The 25515-nt window shown below is 35.5% G+C and overlaps 1 protein-coding gene across 1 annotated transcript; it reads right to left on the bottom strand.

Annotated features, from left to right (window-relative positions):
• Positions 1-764: 764 nt before the first annotated feature.
• On the bottom strand, positions 765-18596 carry CCDC195 (coiled-coil domain containing 195). The gene is made up of 3 exons (XM_049768925.1): positions 18335-18596; positions 10391-10613; positions 765-888 (listed from the first exon to the last, which is right to left on the bottom strand). Exons 1-3 carry the CDS (start codon positions 18594-18596, stop codon positions 765-767), a joined length of 609 nt encoding a protein of 202 aa, XP_049624882.1.
• Positions 18597-25515: the final 6919 nt, after the last annotated feature.

Here is a 25515-nt window from a genome sequence, read left to right as displayed (position 1 = left end):
TTCTTTCTTTCTTTCTTTTCTTAATATATTTGTTTTAGAATAAGATTGCAGTAAACCAGGAAGAAATTATGTTCTCTTAACTAGAAGTTCAGGAGCTGAGGGAGTTTGGATTTCCAGTTTCTAAGAAATATAAGAAATAATCATCTGAACATTCTCCCCTGCCTCAATAAGGTTTAGTGGCTTTGCTGTTAGCCAACCATCATTACTATGAGCCCTTGGTGGATGCTCTGGTAGTCAGCTTCCTGTGTGTTTACATCTTTATGAAGCGGGATACTAAAAACCAAATGAGTTGGTATTAGTGAAATGTGAGCAACAATGAACTTTAAAGATAATACCCATTGCTTCTTTTGCTATTGAGTAAAAACTTTAAAAAAGTTTTGTTATCATTTTATCTGGAAAGCCAATTCTAATGTGAATTGCAACAATTCTCTATGGCACAGCTTGGAGACAGAAAATTTATATATACTTCCATGGAATGAATTCCTTTTAATTGTTTTTAAGCAGCAAAAAAAGACCACAATAGGCACTGCACACATATCTAGGTTGAAATTCAACACAAAATAAAGTAATTGCTTCCATTTCTGGGCTAAGATAATTGACAAGTCCTGTTTGACCACTAATGAAGCTATTGATCCAATGTTGAGTATTTCGTGTGTCATATGAAACACGTTGTTAGAGCTCTTCTCTACAGAAGGAGACACTGTCTTTTGTGTTCTTATCACTCGGGTTTTAACTCTTCCTTAACTTTCTCCACCTCACATATTCTATTCTGTAATGGTGCTTAACTGATTTGTGGTTGGATTTGGTGAGTATTCCAAAGAATCTGAAGTTTTGGAATATGCAGGAGTATCCTGGGGTAACAGGAAACTGACAGTTTTTATCTTGTCTCTGAAGAAAGAAGAATAAAGAGAAGTTAAATAGACTTTTTAGTGAGCATTTATACAAAACATTTACTCTTTTTCCTAGTCACCCAAATATTGCCCAAGTGTTAAAAGCTAATTTAAAATAAATCATAATGTTTTGGGTCAGTTGTTCAACAAAATATGCAATAATGTACATTAAAGTTGATCTTTTAATTAAGCCTAGTGAATCGTGCTGATGAAACGAAAATTTAAAATGATTGAGGGAAGCTCTGTATATCTGGGGAATATGAGTTTGATGAATAATGTCATCCTGTCTCAGATCTTTTCACATCAAAGCCCTTCAGTTGAAATGAAGCAGACATGTGAGGCAATTATTTTATAATCCAGATTGGTCTTTAGGAACTGAATATCCTTCACGCCTGCCCAATAAAAGAGGAGAGGAATGAGTGCAGCAAGGCATCAAGAAGGATTATAGCTCTTCATCTCTCACACCTCTTGTAATATTACTGTGATTTTCTCCATAGACCAGGGTAAAACTGTTGGCAATAGTAAAAGTCTAAAGAATGGCGTTTAAATGGCATCATTTTGCTGGCTGACACCTAGGGGACTGTCGGGGAATAAACCTGATCCCTGCTTTCATGGAAGGTCAGTGGGTCTATACATGGGATCAGTGAAATAGGAACCATGCTACTTGTAAGCGCTTTATCTATCTAACTCACAACTTCACACAATGGAAAGAATCACTATTATGACCCCTTTAATCTAAAGAAAAAAATGACACAAACAATAACTCTTCTGTGGTTACTTAGTTTATAAATGATATAGCTGGGATTTTACTTATTGAATTTCAGCAGCTGCCTGCTTAACCACTTTGCTAAAAAAAAAAAAAAAGAAAGAAAGAAAATGTATATTAATATATCTGGCTTCTCCTAATGGTAAAATGAATAAAATAGCAGTTTTAATTTTCTAATTTAATCTGGAATTCATATTTTTTTAGCAAATGAATGTTTTTATCAGTGTTACGTCCATTACAACCTGTCCTCCACATATAGTTTATGCAGTTATAATAGAATTACACATATTTGATCATATCTTGCTTTTTTCCGATTATTTGTACAGTACATTTTCCACATTATCAAAAGCTTTGCAGGGCATGCCTTGGGAAAGATATTCTTTTTGGTATAAAATAATTAAAGATTATTATAGAAAATTTATGAAAATAGAAGGATAAAAAGAAAGTAAAACCATTCATCTTTCACCACCCAGAAATGATTCCTCTTGATATTCTGCTGTATTCCATTTTAAAGTTTTCCATGTACTTCCTCCCATGAAGTCTTAATCATGAAGTAGATATTTTTATGTTTTTATTTTGCCTTTATTAAGTTTAAAAATGTATTCATTTTGGTTTGGGAGCCTTACAAAATAGTGTTTGCGTAATGACTGACTTGATGCTAAGTTCATATATATTTTTTTTGTTTTTTTGGGGGCCACACCTGGCATTGCTCAGGGGTTACTCCTGGCTGTCTGCTCAGAAATAGCTCCTGGCAGGCATGGGGGACCATATGGGACACCGGGATTCGAACCAACCACCTTTAGTCTTGGATTGGCTGCTTGCAAGGCAAACGCCATTGTGCTATCTCTCTGGGCCCAGAAGTTCATATTTTTAACAGCTCAAGATTACTGTTTTTTTTTATTTTTACTTAAAATAATTTTATTGTTTTTAAGTTGAGGCATCATGATTTATAATATTATTTATAAGGTTCTATGGAAAAAAAGTTCTAGTACCACATCCTCCACTAGTGTCTACCCTCCTTCACCCTGTCTCACTCTTCCCCACCCTTCCTATTCCCTAGTTTTCCTTTAGCATAGGAGAATAAGATTGTACTTTTGGGGCTGGAGTGGTAGCACAGTGGTAAGGCATTTGCCTTGCTCACGAGTGACCCAGGACAGACCCGGGTTCAATCTCTGGCATCCCATATGCCTCCCAAGCCAGGAACAATTTCTGAGTGCAGAGCCAGGGGTAACCACTGAGCATTGTGGTCCAAAAACAGAATCAAAACAAAAGTTTGTACTTATATATAAAAATTAAGAAAAAATCAAAATTTTCTCTTAGTTTGTAGAAAGCAATTGTTCTGAGAGATGTTGAACTTGGCTTTATATCTGTAAAATAAATTCTGGGGTAAATAAGGGACAAGTTCACAACATATTGACGCTGATGTTTGATTAAGTCAAACACCAGGTCAAAGATTTAAAAAAAATTCAGTACATACCTGTAAAATTCTTTGAAAGCTATTATTTGCCCTAATATTAGAGGAAAAGAATGTAGGAATATGGGGCTGGCGAGGTGGTGCTAGAGGTAAGGTGTCTGCCTTGCAAGCGCTAGCCAAGGAAAGTTTGCGACCGTGGTTCGATCCTCCGGTGTCCCATATGTCCCCCCCAAGCCAGGGGCTAAGCTGAGCGCTTAGCCAGAAGTAACCCCTGAGCATCAAACGGGTGTGGCCCGAAAAACCAAAAAAAAAAAAAAAAAAAAAGAATGTAGTAATATGTCATTTTACTAGCTAATTCCTGTGAAACTTGGATTAAAAAAAAAGACTATGAAAATTAAATACACTTTTACTCACTAAGCACCAGCTCTCTGTTATCTATTGGACTTAAGCCAACCCAGCTGTTAATTTTAAATTTGTACTGACACTTTAGCTTTCACACATTCTTATAATCTTGGCTCAGAGTTTCACATTAAAGTATATTTAAAATTAGAAATGGATTGTGGTCTAAATATTTCATTTGTTGGCAGTTTGGTCATTGGAAAACATTTCGTTTTTGAAAAATAACACAGTTTAAACATAGGCTAGGTTTCCAAATTGTCACAGGAAAATATAAATTACAAAGGAATATTAATAAGGTTATTTTCTCATTAACATTATAGATCTACAAAACCATCACACAAAAATAAGAGCTATTCTTTGAAGTTGTTATCTATTTATTTATTTTAGGCATCATGGTTTACAAAACTGTTAATGGCAGGTTTCCTATAAAAGCATTCCCTCACCCTAGCCTCCACCAGTGTCTGCTTTCCTTCATAGTCGAGAGTTTTCTCCTTACCCTCTCACCTCAATTGCTTCCCTCTCATCTATCCCCTATGGTAAATTTCTTTCTAAAGACTAGTTCTGTTTCAATATTATTTGGATTTTTGTTATTCCCCTACCATGTTTCTTTATGTCCTCCCATGAGAGAGAACATTCTGGGTCAGCCTTTCTACTTCTGATTAACTTCACTCTCCATGATGCTCTCCAGATCTATCTAGGTAGCAGAAAATTGCACAATTTTATATTTCTAACAGCTAGATAGCATTCCATTGTGTAGGTGCCCCGATTTCTATATCCAGTCATCCATTCTTGGACACTTGAGCTATTTCCAGATTACACATTTTGATTATTGTGATAAGTGCTGCATTGAATATAAGAGCGTGGATGTCTTCTCTAAGTAGAATTTTGATACCATTAGAAATTGCTGGATCTACATGACTGTAAATATAATCATGTTTGTAATCACAGTGTTTAAATAAAGATTAAAAAATAAGCAATTTTGTAAATAAATTTTTCTAAAATCTAAAAATAAATAAAATAAAATATATAGATTAAAATCTAGAATAGAGTATATTAGTTAATATTTACATCAATTTATTCATAGTATATGTATATGTATTGTATGACTATAGTTAGTTGTAGTTAATTTTGCTAAAGTTAATTGAGTGTAAAAGTATCTACAGAACTAATAGTTTTTGTATAATATTAAACTGATGACATCTTATATACAAAAATATTAATCTAATTCTTAAATGGTAGATGTATCTGATATGTTTAATAGTATACATGAGAATAAAAATGTAAAAAAGTGATAACAGGTATATGAAAAATATCTTAAATATTAATTTTTCTTTATATTATTTTTCAATTATGTATTAAAAGCTTCAGCTGCTAAAGAAAAAAAAAGAAATTGCTGGATCATTGGGGCTGGAGCGGTGGCGCAAGACTGACCTATGACAGAGTGTGGTTCCATCCCCCAGAATCCCATATGGTCCCCAAACCAGGCGCAATTTCTGAGCACATAGCCAGTAATAATCACTGAGCATCTAAACAAACAAAAACTAACCAACCAACCAAACAAACAAACAAAAAGAAATTGCTGGTTCATATCAAAGTTCAAGTTCTAGTTTTCTGAGAAGTGTTCATTTTATTTTCCACAAAGGTTGGACCAGTTGACTTTCCTACCAGCTATGAATGAGCTTTCCTTTTCCCCTACATCCAAGGCAACACTAGTCATTTTTTTTCTTTTTTAAAAAAAATTTTATTGAGACCAATATGAATTACAAGTCTTTCACAGCTATATTTAAGGAACTTAGTGACAGTGAATTAGGGCAATTCCCACCACCAGTGTTGACTTACCTCTGCCACTGTTTCCAGCGTGCACCCTATACTTCCACACTTAGCCTCCTGAACAGGTTCCTTTTGTGTATAACTTGTAGTTTGGCTCTCTAGATTTTGTTGTTGTTAACTTTGGGTTGGGTATGTAGATCTGATTATTTTTATTCCACTCAATACTCATGAGACCACTTTGCCTCTGGTACCATCCACATTTATTATCATTTTTTTTGAGGAAGCCATAGAAACATCAGTCTCATTAGCGTGAAATGATGTCTCGTTGTTTTGGTGTGAATTTTCCTGATGGTAAAGACCATTTTTTTCTTATACCCTTTGTCCATCTGCTCATCTCTCCCCCCATTTTATTATAGGGTTGTTTGTTTCTATCTTATGAGGTTCTACCAGTGATTTATGTATTAGGATATCAATTTTTAATCAGATGAGTGGTGGACAAATATTCTTTCCTAGTCTGTATCATTTTATATTGGTCATCATTTCTTGAGCTGCAGAAACTCTTTATTATCCTTTTTTTTTTAAACTCTTTGTTTCCATTTGCTTGGCCTATGGTAATTAATCATTGATGATATCTCTAGGTTTATATTAAGAAATGTCTAGCTAGATTTTTTTCAATATAATCTAGGTACTCAATATATAAGTTTCTTTAATCCATTTCTATTTGTCTTTTGTGCATGGTGTAAGAAGACTTATTCTAACATATGCATCTGTAGAATTTCAAAATTAGTAGATTTAAGCCTGAAAAGTCTCCTTCAAAATCGAAGTAAAGATTAGTTAAGTAGTGGGATTATAAATGTTTTTCTTCTTTAGATCTTTTACTTTGTTTATTGCATTTATAACTTGTAATTTGAAATGATTTTTGAAATGGCCATTTGGTACTTTCATATAATTGGATATATAATCATATGTACATAGAGCTATATGCCCTTTGCTTAAAAGTGATATACACGTAAAATGTGTGTACATAATTTATATTAACTTTTATTTTATTTTCCTTCTCTCTTTTTGTTGCTGACTTGTTGTTCGGACAACTTGGGGCTGCACACACACTCACCTGATGTTGTACTCTTTTGTTTACTTTTGTTTTTGTGTCACACTCAGCTTTAATCAAGACTTGCTCCTGGTTCTGTATTCAAGGATTACTCCTGGCAGAGGTTGGGGAAATATATGTAAGTTCTGGGAATGGAACCTGGCCCAGTTTCATGCAAGACACATGCCCTCCCCTCTATACTATCTTTATGACCCTAGAGTTTTATTCCTTAGTAAATTGATTACACATGTGCTTGCACTTCTAAACATGGGTATAGCACATATTTTTAGTTGTTTTATTTTTCGGGAGGCACAACTGAGGTGTTCAGAACCTACTACTTGGTCAGTTGTTCCAGAGGTTCCTTCTGGTGGCTCCTATGGGACTCTGTGGTATTGGACATCTAACAGCTGCATGTACCTTGACCCCAGTACTGTCTAGCCACCCATATGGTCCTATGTGTTATAAGTATATTTTAGAATTTAGAATTTTAGAATAGAATTTAGAATAAAATATAGAATTTTAGAATAGAATTTAGAATTTTAGAATAAAATATAGAATTTTAGAATAGAATTTAGAATTTTAGAATATAATTGAGAATTTTAGAAATTTAGAATTTAGAACTTTAGAATAGAATTAGAATTTTAGAATTTAAAATTTAGAATTTTAGAATAGAATTTAGAATTTAAAAATTAAAATTTTAGAATAGAATGGAGAATTTTAGAAATTTAGAATTTTAGAATTTAGAACTTAGAATTTTAGAATTCTAGAATAGAATTTAGAATTTTATAATTTAGAATTTTAGAATAGAATTTAGAATTCTAGGAATTTATAATTTAAAATTTAGAATTTTAGTATTTTAGAACAGAATTTAGAATTTTAGAATAGAATCAAAAATTTTAGAAATTTAGAATTTTAGAAGTATAGAATTTTAGAAATTTAGAATTTAAGAAATTAGAAATTTATAATTTTATTTATTTATTTATTTATTTATTTTATGAAATCTTTATTTAAGCATCATGATTACAAAGCATGATTGTAGTTGGGGTTCAGTCATAAACAGAACACAGAACACCCCCCTTCACCAGTGCAACATTCTCACCACCAATGAATGCCCCATCTCTCCTTCCCAACACTTGCCTGTATTTGAGACAGGCATTCTACTTCTCTCACTTATTAAGATTGTCATGATAGTTGTTAGTGTAGTTATTTCCCTAACTGCACCACTATTCTTTGTGGTGAGCTTCATATTTTGAGGTGGTCTTCTGGCCCTCATCTCTAAGGATTATTACAATAATGTCCTTAATTTTCCTTAAAACCCATAGATGAGTGAGACTATTCTGTGTCTATCTCTCTCTGACTTATTTCACTCAGCATAATATTTTCCATGTATATTCACATATAGGAAAATTTCATGACTTCATCTCTCCTGATGCTGCATAATATTCTTTTGTGTATATGTACCACAGTTTCTTTAGCCATTCATCTGTTGAAGGGTATCTTGGTTATTTCCAGAGTTTGGCTATTGTAAATAGCACTGCAATAAATAAAGGTGTGAGGAAGGGATTTTTGAATTTTTTTGTGTTATAATTTTTATTTATTATTATTTTCTTTTAAAATTTGGGGTATACCTGGGCTTACTCCTAGATATGTGTTCAGGTATTAGTACTTGTGGTGCTCAAGGGAACATATTTAATGCCAGAGATCAAACTTTGGTCATGTGCAAGACAAGCCCATTACCTGAGAGTCACACTGAGTGTGGCCCCAAACCAAACCAAACCAAACCAAACCAAACCAAACCAAACCAAACCAAACCAACAAACCAAATCCATATGGAAAGGATGAAAAATGGGCTCATGATTACCCTTAAGAGGAGCTAGAGAGAGGGGCAGGAGTGGTGCAAGCGGTAAGGCACCTGCCTTGCCCTCGCTAGCCTAGGACGGATCACTGTTTGATCCCCAGGCGTTCTATATGGTCCTCCAAGCCAGGAGCGATTTCTGAGCACATAGCTAGGAATAACCCCTGAGTGTCACCGGGTGTGGGCCCCAAAACAAAACAAACAAAACAAAAAAGAGGAGCTAGAGAGAAAGGAACTTTCTCTTCATTAATAACTATTTTTACCCACAATTATAATTTTACTAATCCTCATATATAAACTATATATATAGTCATATGTTGCAAGTCAGCCCTTGAAGAGGTTGACTGATGGAGGGATGGAGGATGAGGCCTTTCTCTTCCAGTTCGGAGCACGCGTCTGCCACCCTGTCTAGCCAAAGGTTCTGAGGTGAAACGGCGGGTAAACAGCTCGCAGTCAGGCTTGTGGAAATATTAGCTTTATTCGGTGGACAAGACTGAAGTCCAAAGACTCAGCCTCAGTTCTAGCCAAAAGCCTCTTGCCTTCCACAGACCCTTGTTTTTATTCCCCAGAATCATGTACCACCCAATGGTGGGATCAGATACCAACCAATGGTGAAAGCAGAATCAGGTACTACCCTAGGGTGGGAACAGAATGCCAGGTCACACCCTAGGGTAGGGCACAATCACTAATGAGGTTAGGGTCAGTAACATACTAATCCCCTAAAATATTTACATACACAACAGTCACATATATATATATATATATATATATATATATATATAGTTCAATATATATAAAGAAAATGTCAACATTCTCGCATATAGTTTGTTATTTAAATGTTGTTATGTAAATAACATTAATTAATGTTAATTAATGCAAACATTAATGTTACTTGTTATTTAAATTGTTTATTTGAATCATTTATTTGAATTGTTTATTTAAATTGTAATTTCTGAAGACTTTCATATTTCCCCCTTCACATTCCTTTGTTTTCTTTGTTGGAATCCTTGTTCACAAACATATCACTTTGGATCAGTATGGCAATGCTGTCAGAATTGCTCTGGGGAAGGTAGATTCAGAATTTCAACTTGAGGTAGAATGCTTGCCACCTCGCTCTCCTCACTACTTTCAATTTCTGCTGAAATTCGAGTTTGGTATGCCTGGTCTTTTTTTCTTCTTGTTTTTACCTTATCCTTTTTTTCTTGCCTGATTTGATCTAGCTACCCTTCAGGACTCAAATTATTCTCTGTCCCTATAATAGAACTTCCTACAAAGAAACTGCAGTTTCTATGCCCTGTAAAATTGAAATAGAATGAATGTAACCTTTGTAGCCCACAATTTGAGGGAAGTGCACCATTCTTTCTAATAATTATGAGAATTACTTCAGTCTCTTGCTTTGATTTCTAGATTTTATTTTTTGTCATTGCTGAATCATTGCGCTTTGATAAGCCAACCATGAAACCTAGGCTCTTTTTACTTGTTTTTACTCCTTCTATTCACATAAAACAAATGTGCTGAAACTTACTGAAGAATTATATCTAAAAGGATGGAAATTAGAAATAGTGTATGGGGTTGGGAAAGGTAACATTTGAACAAAACAGGAATAATATTTCTCTAAAATATTCCTTGGGATCTCTACAACAGTAGCTACTAACAACTACTTTTTAGGCTATTGGCCCACAATTACAGTAATTTTATTTTATTTTCTATTCGGCAATGAAGGGTGCATCCAGTGGTGTTTGGCAGTGCTGTGTATAATATGTGCTTTCTCCCTCATTCTATCTCTCTGGCTCATAACAGCTTTCTTAAAGACCCCAACCTGTATCTCAAATGTTTTCAGTATCTCCTATTCTCAGACTACTCACAACTTCCACACCAATTCATGTGTTTCGTAGAACAAGTTAATTTTCTCTGTCTCTTGGTACTTTTGGAGTCCTTTTCTATAAGTAAAGACTAAAGAAGTTTTCCACTTATTAGAAACATCTGCTAAGGAGTACCATTGGATTGCAAATTAATTTGTTCCTTGGTCTCTGCTTATGGACATAAATGAGATGGAAACATTTTATATACAAATATGCTAAATAAATAGATCCAAAAGCTCATTGTTTTTGTTTTCTCCACTAGATAAGACCTTGCTTTTCTATAAGAATGTCTTGGTATCATCAGAAAGTGTGCCTATAATCAGATTATGATATAGTGTACTTACCTGTGCTCAGATGAGGGTCTTTGGCTAGTTAAATAATCTGCTACAAACATATTTTCTTCTTTTTCTTGTTTCTTAATTGAAGAACATACCAGGGATTTCACTGTTCCTTGAGATCCTAGAGTTCCATACTTTAGATACCTTTTTACAGTTTCCCAGGGATCATTTTTGGCAAATGAATGAGTTGATGAGGAAATACAATAGCGTCTAACAATCATGACATTGTCTGGAGAGGAGACAAAAAATGCAGGCTTAGATATTCTACCTTTAATGCATATAGCCACAAATAGAAAAATATTGTAATGACATTTTCTTGAAACAGACTAAAAAAATAGCATCTATGATATATATTCATTGATCTGCTTCATAAATATTGAGTGTTAACTGGATGCCTGGCACTTTTTAAAGAGTTTGGGTTCTTTAAGGTCTTGCCTGCACTAAGCTTATGTTCTTGTGTGGTAATTAGGCTATAGACAAGGAATAAATGATTGAACTTAGCTTTAAGTTAGAGGATCTTCAATAAGGTTGATGAGAGTGAGGGCACAGAGATGAATGAGGAATTTGGGAACTTCATGCTAGGGTGGTTAGGATCTTTCTGAGAACTTAGTATTTGAAAGATATTAATATGATTAGAAAAAATAAAAGAAGACTTTAAAATTAAATAACAATCTCAATAAATGAAATGTTTTCTCCTAATCTGTTTCCAAAAATACTAAAGTTGCACATTCCTGATCCTTTGGATGAATGAAGAGACAGCTGCTAACTGGCCTATTATTGTGTGTATTGACTTTAGTTGACATGGTCTTGATGATGAGGTATTGAAAGGTAGGTAGATAGAAAAAAAAGGTACACTGAAAGAAAAAATATATTTAGATGGTAGAAAAATGGGGTATTAGAGAGAGTTGTAATGATACATGAGTCTATTTTTGGGGGGTTTCCCAATGAATTTCTGTTTTTACATGCTTTCCACTGAGCTTTTTTCTTAGGTAAATCATGAGTCTTCACGTCTTAGTACCTAAAGCACCTTGATGGAAAGATTTTAGTTTTATGAATTCCTGGCTTGTCTGAAATACAGCTCTAAACTACACATAAACTTTGTGACTTGGGACTTAACCTCATCCAAGGCACTGTATTACAACCCAGATGGCTGACAACTCTGATCTCACACGTTGGCTTTCATTTCCTGGTGGACTCAATGAATGCTTGTTGTATATGAATTCTTTCTCATCACAGCCTTGTCACTAACATTCTTAAAAGATTAAGAAAGCCTATGCTCTTTTTAGGTCTTGGTGAAGAGAGATTTCTTTCTATAAACAGAGAGAGTTTTTTCTTTTTCTTTTTGTTTGCTTTTGAGCCATAACTGGTGGTGCGCAATGGTTATACTCCTGGCTCTGCACTAGGAATCAACTCTTGGTGGACTCAGGAGACCATATGGAGTGCCAGGAATTGAACCCAGGTCAGCGTACATTCACGATGCCCTACTCACTGTACTATTGCTCCAGCCTGAAATTTTTGTTTATCTGAGTTTGTAGCCTACATCTTTAGATGGCAGAGAACGAATTTTGAATCACACAATGTGGGTTGTCTTAGATTTTTATAGTTCATAATAATTGAAGACTCAGTTTTAGGTAGCATTCAGAAGGGAGTAGTAATAAGAGTTTAAGTTAAATTCTGTCAGACATGATTAATTATAAACATTATTCACAAATAATCTCTTTAAGTACTTACTATATCCATAATATATAGTCATCACAATTGTCTTATAGTAGATTATGCAGATTGAAAACAAAAATTTCTGTTTAAAAGCCTTCTGAAATAGCTTCTTTATAGGAATGGTTGGAAAACAGGTAGAGCAAATTATGAGTATAGAAAAATTAAATTTGTTCTTATTTGGGACCTGGTCCAGCTTGAGTGATTAACTTTATCTCCCAGATAACAAATAGTTTATATCTTTTAGTTTCTTTCTTCTTTCTTTTTGTTTCCCTGCTTAAACTTATATTCAGTGATTCATTAATTAATTTTCTTGCACAGAAAGTAAAATTTTTAAGTTTTAGGTTTTCATTGTTATCACGAAGGTGTCAATCCTTCCATCACTGCCTATTCATTCTGCCCACTTTTCCCTCTTATTAGCAAACAAGAAGGGGTATTCAACTCAGCAGCAAAGGGTCTTTAGTTCAATTGCTGCCAATTGAACAGAAATAGTTTTTCTTCTAGCAAAAAAAATAAGTAAATTGAAGGCAGTTAAAGTTTAACAGTGTTTGTGTTTCCTATAAATAATAATTTCTTCTTATTTTCTTCTTATTTCTCATTACTATTATTTTCAGGAGAGAGAGAGAGAGAGAGAGAGAGAGAGAGAGAGAGAGAGAGAGAGAGAGAGAGAGAGAGAGAGAGAGAGAGAGAGAGAGAGAGAAATAGTATAGTGGTTGTGGCACTTTCCCTCCACATGACCACACCTGGCTTCATCCCTACCACCACATGCTAAGAGTCACGAATGAGTACAGAGCCACACAGAGTCAGTTTCGAGCACTGCCAGATGTGGCTTAAAAATCTAAAGAAAAAAAAAAAAAAGAAATTCTCAGTTCAGGGCTTATTTCTTGCTCTGTGCTAAATTTACTCCTGATGGGCTCAGGGGACCATATGTGGTGCCAGAGATTCCTGCTGAGTTTATCTGCATGCAAGGCCAATAAATGCTTTAAGTATATGCTTTAAGTATATGCATACTTTTCCTTTGGCCCAAGTCTAATTTCTTTTTTCTTCCTTGCAGCAAAGAATCTCTTCTCTATGTGTACCAGGCTGAGGCACATAGGGAAGGAGGTGTAAGTGCAGCATGTCTTAAAATAATGTTTGGGTCTCTCATTACCAAATACATCAACATTAACATAGTTGTTTCCAAAAGATTTATCCAACTAAAGTTCATCTGAGCAGTGGTCTATATTCTTATTATAAACATGTCTCTATATCATCATGCATCTGTATCTGAACCACAACAAAGCTTTGTGTTCTCAGGTAAGTCAGCAGGTTTTTCTACACACACAAAAAGATCTTGTTCTTGGATCTTTTTCTACTGGAGAAATCCTTGCTTTCTCTCGTTATTTTTCACATTTTCTCTCATTTTTCTAATAAAAATAATTTTACTTCTCTAAACTACATTTTCTATATTTTTTACTTACTGTACATATCCAGAACAAACAGAACTTTTATTTCTAAGTGACTTGCTTCCATATATTTAGCTGTTCATTTTCTTAAGGTGATATTTCACTTCTGATTTAATATTATTCCTTCAAAAATAGGTTTACATTAAGTTAAGAAAGATTTGGACCAATTTCTTAATCCTCTAGGTCTAGGTTGAATATTTAGCTGTGATGTAAGAGATGGTTTATAAATATTACCTGAGTAGAAAATTGTATGAATCAATGTAGAAAATTTTTGATTGATGCTAGCAATATAATATTTAAGCTTTTAATAAAATCTTACAATTAAGGCAAATAATACTTTTCTGAAACGATGATATTGAACACTGCTACCATGTATTAATGTTGAGTCTGACTTGCATTATTTCTTTTAATTCTCTTGATAACATTAAGATATTCCATCAGTATAACTATTTTGCATATGAAGAATGACAATAAAAGCATGTTATTTTATAGAATCACAACAAGGTATCTAATCCAATCTATATATTTTTCATGAGGACATAACTATCAAGATTTGATGTGACTCCCAGCATTGACTAACTTTTACAAAACAGTTGACCCCATCTCTCCTTTCATGTTCAGGACAATATTTTCAGCATTGACTAACTTTTACAAAACAATTGATCCCATCTCTCCTTTCATGTTCAGGACAATATTTTTTATACATACCTCTTAGTTTCAAAGTGAAATATTATACAATATATAGCAAATAAAAATAAACATTTTAAAACCAACTCAGCAAGGCCTCCAGCAAAAATTCTTTTTCTTTTTTGTGTTTATTTGTGCAAATGGCAGGAATTTCCAAAATTTCATCAAGTTTTTTTTTACCGATTATTTTCAGATAAAATATTAATATTTTTTCTTTCTTTTCTTTTTTTTTTATTTTGGTTTTTGGCCTACACAGTTGGCACTCAGATCTCACTCCTAATTCAGTGCTTAGAAATCACTCTTGCAGACTTGGGGGACCATATGGAATACTAAGCAATGAACTTGGGTTAGGCACATTCAAGACAATCACTTGTTCTATTACTCCTGCCCCTAAATGTTAATATAAAAAAATTGATTGCCTTACTTAAGCATTGTGGTTATAAAATTGTTCATCATTAGGTTTCAGTCATACAAAGTATCCCATCCTTCACAGTGCAGCCTTCCAGCCACCAAATACCTCTTTTTTCTCCCATCCCATCCCGCCCCGTCTGTCTCTAGGGCAGGCAATTTGCTTCTCTCTCCCTTTCCCTTTTGACACTGGGGTCTATACTATTGCTAATAGAGGGGTGTCTTACATGTCATGTCACTTTCCCCCTATTCTCCTTTCTGCACTGAGTTTTTGTCCAGAGCAATCAGTTACAACTATCATTGTCCTAATAGATAATTTTCTACTCAAACTGCACTCACTGCTTTTTGGGAAGAGCTTCCTACCCTGGATTGGACATCTTGACCCTTAATTCTATTGTCTTTGATATTGTTACCGTACTATCTCTTGTTTTTCATATATCCCCAAAATGTCTATCTCTTTCCTTTGGCAAATTTCACTCAGCATATTAATCTCCATGTCCATCCATGTATAAGCACACTTCATGACTTTATTTTCTTTACAGCTGTGTAGTATTTTATTGTGTAAATATACCACAGTATCTTTAGCCACTCATCTGTCAACACCACCAAAATAAGATGTTCAAGGAGTGTGATATAAACTGTATGTTTAATTATTATTACTAATATAAATTCTTCTAAACTTGATAATATGCAGGTAGGTACTGAGAGTTTCAAATAATACTCTGCTCTTTGAATATATTAATATTTTAGAAATGCACATGATACCCAACTTACTTGGTTTATTGTTTTTATTCTGGACCACAACTAGTGATGCTCAGAGATTACTTCTGGATTTGTGATCAGGGATCACACTTGGTGGGCCTCAGGGGTGTAGTGTGGGGAAAAAACTGGGTCAGCTTCTGCAAGGAAAGTACTTTACTCAATGTATCTGAGCAGCACCTCAGTTTAAATTTCTTTCTTTTAAAAAATAATTAACTTTTTATTGAATTACTATGGATCAGAAAGCTACAAAGTTGTGATTGGATTTCAGGTGTACAAATATTCCAACATCAATTCTTTCACTAGTGGCTACCATCCTCCAACAATGTCCTCAGTTTCCCTCTCATCTTTCAACCTGACTCTGTGACAGGCATATTAGGTTAAACATCACAGAAAATAAATTCAGAGTGTAGTTTATCTTTGTAACAAGTTGTTGCTTCCTAATTTTTTTTGGGGGGGGCATTTTGTCCTCTGGGACATTTGAAATGTCTGAAGACATTTGCGATGGTCATGGCAGGAAGGAATGGGGAGGTACTGCTGTTGTCTCTTAGAGGTCAGAAAATTTCATTCACTGTGAGAATATTATATGATCTAATCTCCATAGAAAGCAGGATGGAAGATTCTCAGTAAAGTCAATTGAGCTGCCATATGTCCCAGAAGTCACACTTTTGGGGATCTATCCCTAAAACAGAAAAACACTCAATTCAAAAGGTTTTATTTATTGCAGAACTCAGCACAAGTAAAATTAGAAATTAACTTAGATGTCAAACAACAGGAATAAATCATAAAGATTTAGTTTATATACATACTGAACTACTACAGAGCTCTAATGAACAATGAAATTATGCAATTTTATGCAACATGGATGGGATAGGAAGATATCATGTTAATTAAAGTAAGCCAGAAGGATACTTAATACTGGATAATATTACATATATGTGGTAATTAAATAATTTGGTGAATGAATGCAATGACTTAAAGGGGAAATATCTCAATTATCCTTGGCCCTATATGGAGGAAAAAGAAAGAAATAGAGTGGAAGATAGTGAAAGAAAGACAGATGAGAACTAATGGGGGTTAGGAGTCAAGGAGTCACAATTAAATTGGTAGAAATGACAGACTTTAACAAAACTCAAACCATAGAGTCAAACACACACACAAACATATATACTCACACACTAAAATCATGAGACCCAACAAACTTAATAGGGTGCTTGCCAATCTCAGCAAGATTTGGGATAAGTCCCCATTATACTGAAGCCATGCCAGTTGTACCCACCACCCAAAGCCTCTACCTCACCACTAGCCCAGTTTCACCACTTAACCACTGCTCTTTGCAAAAATGTCAAACCAACCAACACTTCAGGTATGCAAGTTTTTGGGCTGACATCACCAGAATTTTTTTTGAATGACTGTTGGCACTTTCCCCTCACCATTTCATACTTTCAGAAGCCCTTGCAACTAAAACTATGCCCCACAAAAGCTACAATATTGGACATAAAGCTTGACCTTACTGACTACTCAGCCACATATGAAGGTAGGGTGTTGACTTGCTTGGGACTGACCCTAGTTTGAGCCCTGACATCTTATATGGTACACTGAACCTGCTGGCAGTGATTTCTGAGAGCAAGAGTAAACCCTGAGTACTGCCAGATGTGACCAAATCCCCCAACTTTTTTTTAAAGGTATCTGTCAAGGTAGTTAGTTGACTGGTGTGTGTGTGTGTGTGTGTGTGTGTGTGTGTGTGTGTGTGTGTGTGTGTGTATGGAGGGAACTTGGTAACATTGATGGAGAGAAGTTGACACTGGTAGTGAGATTGTTGCTGAAACCATTGTATGTCTAAAACACAACTATGAATAGCTTGTAAATTGTGCAGCTTTAATAATTTTTTTTCAAAATGAGAAAAATAAGTGAAAATAAAAAAAGAAAGACCAACACAAAAGACCAACTCAAAGCAAAACATCAGGGGAGCATATTCTGAGAAAACCTGAATAGGTGTATAATACAAAAATTTCTATCTTTTTGTCCTCACCGGGACAAAAAGATCTCCGTCTTGCTTACTCTTGAGAGCTAGATTTGTACTTTACTAAAAAAGGAACAAATTCTTACTGGAACCTTTCTCCCCCTTTGAAATTTGGTATTGAAAAGCAAAGTTAGATCTCTCAAACAGAATAAGCCAACTGGTAAATATGACAAACTATCAAATTATTAAGAATTTCTAACTGATTTTGCCTGAAGCCTTTGAGAGAGGACATTAAGTACTCTGAGTAATTATTTTTCCAATTATATTTGACTATTCTATGTGTAGGCACAATCTGACAATTTAAATGTACAACATATCTTTAATTATGTATTATTATATTTAATATTTAAATGTAGACCACATATTTAATTCCGCTGATTTCTTGCATACTCTCACCAGTCAAAATTATTTCAAAAGGTCTGAGATTTTATTTTTATTTTTAGAATATATCAAACATTACCCCCATGTCTTGAAATCTTAGTCTGTATAGAAATCTGACTCTGAAAGCTAGACACAGAACTATTGTAAATATGATGCTAGAATAATAAGCCAATGTGTCATTTAACATAGACTCATTGGTGTTCTCTTTTGTATTGCTTTAATATTTGAAGTCAAGAGAAAAGAAGCATTCAGAAAAAATGGTTTATAGGAACATGTCTTTCTAATCTTTCCATGCATAGATGGAAGTAGCTAAAATGTAGAAAAAAATAGATTTCTTATAGCTAAAAAAAAAAAGAATTCTTTTTTTTTTTTTTTTTTTTTTACCCAGAGATAATAGAACTAACATACTAGGAGAAAAAAACCAAAAGGATGACATTATTAGAATGCAACTATGTACAGGCAAATTAAATCTATAGTTTAGGAAGTATTTGTGAAAAATGAGCACCATCTGGAAGAGCTATCCATATTCAGTACCTGGGTATTCCTGCACAGCTATCACTTCATCACTGGAGACACTGTCAGTTTGGGTTGCTGGAGATTGTTCAGGCACATTTTCTAGTTTACTATAGTTTGTGGCTTCCTCTTCCTTTTCACTTTCAGGATCTCCCTCTGAACCTGAAAGTCTCTTACTGCTTGCACTCAGCTTCATCCGGAGGGCATGATTCTCTGTCTCCAGTTTGTTGATCTCTGCCTGCATTTCCTGGATAACTTCCATGAGCTGGTTAGTCATTGCCATCGCCTCTTCTCCAGTAACTGGTTTACTGCCCCAACAGGCCAGCTTTTGCTCATGAAGGAGAAGCACGATATACTAGTTTGGGTTGGATGATCCTGCCCATGAACCTAGCGAATAAGAAGATTACTCTTCCTTGGCCCCACCTTTCAACACCTGGGGAGTTAGGTTGTCAGTAGAGGTAAGAGGGCACCATAATTTATTCATTCTGGGTTTTCATTTTCAAGACAGAGTTTTTCTTTGTCTCTTTTATTTCATCTCAATCCACACTTTAGAATATTGCTTTGTGTCTGATGAGACCGCTCCAAATATTTCCATTGAGAGTGAGTTTCTTGTTTCTGTCATGAACTCACTCTCGGATCAGTCATTCTTGGTACCTTGCAGATGAAATGCTTTATAGGATCACTAATTGCTGGTCACAAGTATATCACAATTCACATGTAAGAACCATGCTTTTGTTTATTTTTTATAAAGCATGTAATATTTCTGTACTTTTTAATAAATATTAATTTTGACACTTATCAATTAAAAGCAAGATCCATCATGGGGGAATCACCTGGTATTTAAATAGGATATTGATCAGTAACACCCAAATATCCCAAAATAAGGAAAGGATTAAATCCACACTTCTCAATAGACTCCTAAGTATTTGGCCATTATTTGAGCTTAGCATGTTTGCTTGTGCAAAGGCCATCCAAGGCTATTTTGGGAACATCATTAGACACAGGTTGAGCTTGAATATTAAATGATAAATATATTCAACAATTAACAGCTTTAATTATCTATTTCCTGAAGAGGTTTCTTTGTTGAAAATGAAAATTATTAATCTTAAGCAGCATAATCTCTGACAGCAGTAGCTATTACCAAGTCAATTAATAGTTAACTCTAAGTGCTTTTCTGTGCAGTAGGTAAAATGATTAGTATCTTTTTCCTGGTGATTATTTTCCATGCATGCTCATTGCCTTCCATTTCTGTTATATAATTTTATTTGCCTATGATAGTAAATATTTAATGATTAAGCCAAGGCTGTATATGAAGTTATTGGAGAAGATATTTATTTTTTATTAAACTAAATTGATTTTGTATATTTAAAGTTTTGATTGTGTTTTCTAAAAGATCAGTCAGAAATAAGGAGGATCTTTTGATATGCTGCACTATTTTTATTTAAATGCATTCCACTAAATATTTATGTCTGACACTAGAAGCAATAGAAGTTGGTTGTGGAAATGAGAAATAAATGGTCATCTAGACAAACATTTTTGGATATAGGTCTCTTCCAACACTGTTTTCTTCCTGTAGAAATTTATGTTCTACTGGTTGTGTCACTAGCTTTGTGGTGTGGACTCCATTTATACAATTTCACCCGTGGTTCCCTTCAACTATCATGGAAGCCTATAGTGGGACCTGTTTAAGAATTGCTGCTTTAGGATAAAGATGTCTTGTGCAATAATTCAGGCCAGATTGAAAGAGATGCTATGAGAACTGACTTGGTTTATGGAGTAGATAGGGTATTAGTCCTATGAGAAGGAGGGAGGAGTAGTGAGTGGAGTTGGTGGAAGAACAGGGTATATGCTAAAATGTCTGTAGTGAAAATAAGTTATCTGAAAATTACAGTGCTGGCCATAATGCAGGCAAGAATGTGGTTTGGGGATCCAACCCAAAGGATAGCAGGACTGGTAACTTTTGGCTGTGAAAGAGTTATGGTGATTGGCAGGTTGACTTTAGTGAGACTTTGAACTTTTCTTGAACTAGCAAAATCAAGTATGTGTATCCTGTTTTTTGAGCAGACTTCAAATTCCTCAGCATCATATGTAAGTGCTTGCCTAAAATGCAGGTTTACTTCTTATACCACTTCTTGATATCTAGCCCCTAAATAGGAAAACTTCTATTTGAAAGAGTATATCATACCTATGTTCATTACACTTAGTATTATTGCCAACATGTGAAAATAGTCCAAATGCTCAACTATAGAAGAATGGATTGAGAAATTGTGATATACATACAATGTAATACTATGCAGCTCCAAGAAAGAACAAAGTCATGAAATTTGTAGCAACATTGATGGAATTAGAGGATATTATGCTTAATGATGTAATCAAAATAAAAGTGATAGACATATAATGATCTCTCTCATACATGGGACTTAACAATTCACAGGTAGCAACAAAGGTCCAAAACCAGCACAACGGGGAAATCCACAAATTGACTTGGCTGAGGGGGATTGCATGACAGGCATTCTGAGCTCCTTGGGAAAAAGAGGGTTACTCAGATGGTGAGTTTGTTGTTGTTGTTGGAATTAGGTGTATGAGAAACCATTTTTAATACCATTGTAAATATAGAATCTCAATAAAATAAAATACAGGTATAATAATGGCCCAATTCTTTTTTATTTTTATTTGACTACTTTTATTTTATTTTATTAAAAAAGTAATAAAATCCACATTATTGTCAATTTCCAAAAAAAATGGCAATGTAACATCACTAACTTGACTAAAAGGCAGCACTTGTACTGCTACTTCTCCACTGGAAGGACCACAAAGAGTGATGAGTTCAGTTAGAGAAATAACTACATTGAAAACTATCATGACTATGGCAGTGAGTGAGAGAAATAGAATGTCCTTTTCAAAGACAGGCAGGAAGTGGGGGGAGGAGGGAGATGGTGGGTTTGGTGATGGGCAGGTTGCACTGGTGAAGGGGACTGGTTTTGGGTCACACCCGGCAGCGCTCAGGGGTTACTTCTGGCTTTATGCTCAGAAATTGCTCCTGGGAGACTCAGGGGACCATATGGGATGCCAGGATTCGAATCACAGACCTTTTTCAAGAAAGGCAAATGCCTTACCTCCATGCTATCTCTCCGGCCCCGGGACTGTTCTTTTTTATGACTGAAACCCAACTATAAACATGTTTGTAATCATGGTTCTTAAATAAAAATATTATTTTAAAAGAAAAAAAAGCAAACTGAAATATTTGAGTACAATTTTTAATATATTTTTCTCATCAACTAACCAACTAACAATAAAAATAATGGCTCAATTCTAAAATTATGGAGGATTTTCAAGTAGGATATTTGAAACTTTTCTTTGTAAGACTCTCGCTCAATTATTTTTAAAACCATTGTTGTAGAGCAGGGGTCTCAAACTCGCGGCCCGCAGGCCATTTGCAGCCCTCTATACAACATTTTGTGGCCTGTGGCCAGCCTTCAAATATCGCAGTATTTGCGATTATTTGCTTACCAAATAATTGCAATAAAAATCGCCTTAGTAAGAAAAAATCGCATTAAACATTCGCATACCCCGAGCAGTTCTGTTCAGGGTATGCAAATGTTTAATGCAATATTTTGCGATTTTTTTCTTACTAATGCTATATTTTATTGTGAATATTTGGTAAGCGAATAATCGCGAATACTTTGTGCCTAGCACAGACGTCATTACCGCTGCTCCTGCCCCCTGTCCCTTGAATTATCGGAGGCCTAAGGGAGAGAAGGGAGAGAAGTTTATTACAGAATTAGATTTTGTCATACCTTCATCATGACTTCATCAAAGCCTGCAGTGAAGAGAAAGATTGATGACGAGCACAGACAATTTCAGGAAAAGTGGGAGACGCAGTATTTCTTTGTTGAGCACAGGGGCATTCCCACATGTCTTATTTGCTCAGAGAAAGTTGCAGTGCACAAGGAATACAACTTGAAACGCCATTATACAACTAAACATGCTGAGGAATGTGCAAAATATCAAGGAAATGAGAGAGCCAAGCGGGTTGCCAGTCTTAAAGCATGTCTAATGAGGCAACAAGATTTCTTCAAGAAAGCAACCAAAGAGAATGTTGCATCAGTCAAAGCTAGTTACATGGTTAGTGAGATGATTGCTAAGGCAGGGAAACCATTCACAGAAGGAGAGTTTGTTAAAAAAAAAATGCATGTTACAGGCTACAAGTATTATCTGTCCGGACAAGAAAGGTCAGTTTAGCAAAATCAGCCTTTCTGCCAACACCATGGCAGAGCGCATTTCTGACATGTCAAGTGACATTTATCATCAACTGTGTGAGAAAGCCAAAGGTTTTGATGCATACTCAGTTAGTTGCTCTTGATGAGGGCACAGATATAACAGAGGCACAGATATAACAGATACTGCACAGCTCACAATTTATGTCCGTGGTGTTGATTGCAATTATGAATTGACAGAGGATCTGCTCCCAATAATTCCAATGCATGGTCAGACCACGGCTAATGAGATATTTCGGCATCTGTGTGATGCCATTGAGAATGCAGGTTTGCCAAGGAAGAGGTTTGTTGGAATAATAACCAATGGAGCACCATCGATGACAGGGAGGAAAAATGGACTGGTGGCACTTGTTCAAAAAAAACTTGAAGAGGAGGGTGTAGAGAAGGCCATTGCTCTTCACTGCATTATCCATCAGCAGGCCCTTTGCAGTAAATGCCTGCCGTATGACAATGTGATGTCTGTTGTTGTGAAATGCATCAACCAAATCAGATGCAGGGGCTTAAAAGCACCGGAGGTTCCGTGCTTTTTTAGAGAAAATGGAGTCAGAATATGGAGATGTGCTCTATTTCACCGAGGTACGTTGGCTCAGCAGGGGGAATGTCCTAAAAAGATTTTTTGAGTTGAGAGAAGAAGTGAAAGCCTTCATGGAGAAGGATGGGAATGCTGTTTCTGAGTTGAGTGATCACAAATGGCTCATGGACTTAGCTTTTCTTGTTGACATCACACATAAGCTGAATGTACTAAACAAGATGTTACAAGGCCCGGGGCAGCTTTTCAGTGCTGCCTATGACAACGTGAGAGCATTCTCCACAAAACTTGTGTTATGGAAATCCTATTTCTCTCAGACAAACCTTTGCCATTTCCCAGCATGCAAGGAACTTGTGGATGCAGGCATACCATTCAGTGGTGAGAAATATGTTGATGCTATTTTTAAGCTAGAGAAGGAATTTGATCACAGATTTGCAGACTTCAAAAAGCACAGAGCCACTTTCCAAATTTTTGTGGACCCCTTTTCCTTTGATGTGCAAGATGGCTCTCCTGTGCTTCAAATGGAGCTCATTGACCTGCAATGCAACTCTGATCTCAGAGCCAAGTTCAGGGAGATTAGTGGAAAAGGAGACATGCATGGGCAATTTTTGAGAGAATTGCCCCCCAGCTTCCCTGAGTTTTCCCGAATGTTCAAGTGCACCATGTGCCTTTTTGGGAGCACATATTTGTGTGAAAAGTTATTCTCCACATTGAACTTCAATAAGTCAAAGTACAGGTCTAGACTTAATGATGATCATCTTCATGCCATACTGAGGGTCTCAACTGCTTCCTCTCTAAAGCCAAATGTGGTTCAGATTTGTGAGAAGAAGCGCTGTCAAGTCTCTGGCAACAAGGAATAGGCAAAATATGCCATGTTCAGAAGAACTGTTCAAGATCTTCACTCAATGTTCTATTCATGTTCAGAAGAAATAATTAAAACTGTTAATAATGACATTTGAGAACTCTTTTGTGTGAAATTCCTTATGCGGCCCTGCCTCCCTCTGACTTTGCCTCCTGCGGCCCCCAGGTAAATTGAGTTTGAGACTCCTGTTGTAGAGTGATATAAATCAAAGAAAATGTAATGCAAGTCACATATGCAAGTAGAAATGCGGGTGTCCTGTAAGCCCCCGAAGGGGCCCGGCCAGCGGAGAGTGGACGAGAGGCTCACGAACAACCGCACCTTTATTTTGCAAAGCTCAGATCACACAACCACACCTTGAAAAAATCTAAGAGAGGTTAATAACAAGGCCCAAGACAGAATTTCTGTTCAAAGGCGTTTTAATGTGACCCTGCATTTTCTTATATAGACAAAGTAAATAGGGGCAGGCATAGGTAGTGTCAATCACTCTTTTTGGCGCACAGACCATCTCATTATTCCAAATAAGGTATAAACACAGGACAGGTAGGGTGGAACAAGGAACATAACATCATTCCCCAAATATGGAAAGTGGGCAGTGGAGCAGGGGGCAGTCATGCTAGATAAGCAGTTTCCTGGGTAGAGTCTGTTTGACCACATTCCCAGGCTCTTAACAAATTTATGGTGGGGCAAAGTTCTTAAGGAATAGCTTTGTAAAAACCCAATGTTGCACAAAACAATAAAGAGTACCTTGTTAACTTCAAGAATGTGGGCTAGGGGAGTCTAGCTTCATTCCTGTGAGTGGTATCAGGCTGTGTTCCTCTCCCCTGGGCTAAGAAATTATTTATTACTTTTGTGGCTGCTTATTTCCTGCTGGCCCAGGGGCTTTGTAGCAAACAGCACGTAGGACTAAAAAATGGCAGAGAGGTTTTTGCAAAAGTGGCCACTGTCAGGTCACGGTAGCCAACATAGAAAATGTTAGTAGTCACATTTAAAATGTCAAAGAAACAGGTTAATTTAATGTTTTATTTAATTAATTTAATGTTTTATTTAATACAGCCAATCCAGAATATTTTTCATTTCAATGCCTAAATATTTTCCTTTGATGTTTGATTTTATTTTTAGATAAATAAATTCTTTAATTCAATCACCATGAGATAAACAGTTATAAAGTTGTTCACGATTGAGTTTCAGTCACACAATGTACACTAACTTTCACCAGTTTATATTTCCTTCTATCAGTGTTCTCAGTTTCCTTCCTACCCTCTCAACTGCCCTTTTCCTTGCTGACCTCTATGGAAAATATTTTTCTCCTATCTTCCTTTTTTTTTACCTTTTAGATATGTACTTTGCAATATTGTATATGAAGGAAGATCATTTTTATATTCTTTCAGTACCCAATTCTTGTCCAGAGTGAATATTTCCAATTATCATTGTCATAGTGGACCCTTCTCTGCCTTCTCTGCACTCCCCCCTTTTTATGACAAGCTTCCTACAATGAACTGTTTCTCCTGGTCCTTATCTCTATTGTTTTTCACTA

Source organism: Suncus etruscus, chromosome 2, assembly GCF_024139225.1.
Source record: "Suncus etruscus isolate mSunEtr1 chromosome 2, mSunEtr1.pri.cur, whole genome shotgun sequence".
Taxonomy (NCBI): Eukaryota; Metazoa; Chordata; class Mammalia; order Eulipotyphla; family Soricidae; genus Suncus; species Suncus etruscus.
This window is presented reverse-complemented; position numbering and strand designations above follow the sequence as displayed.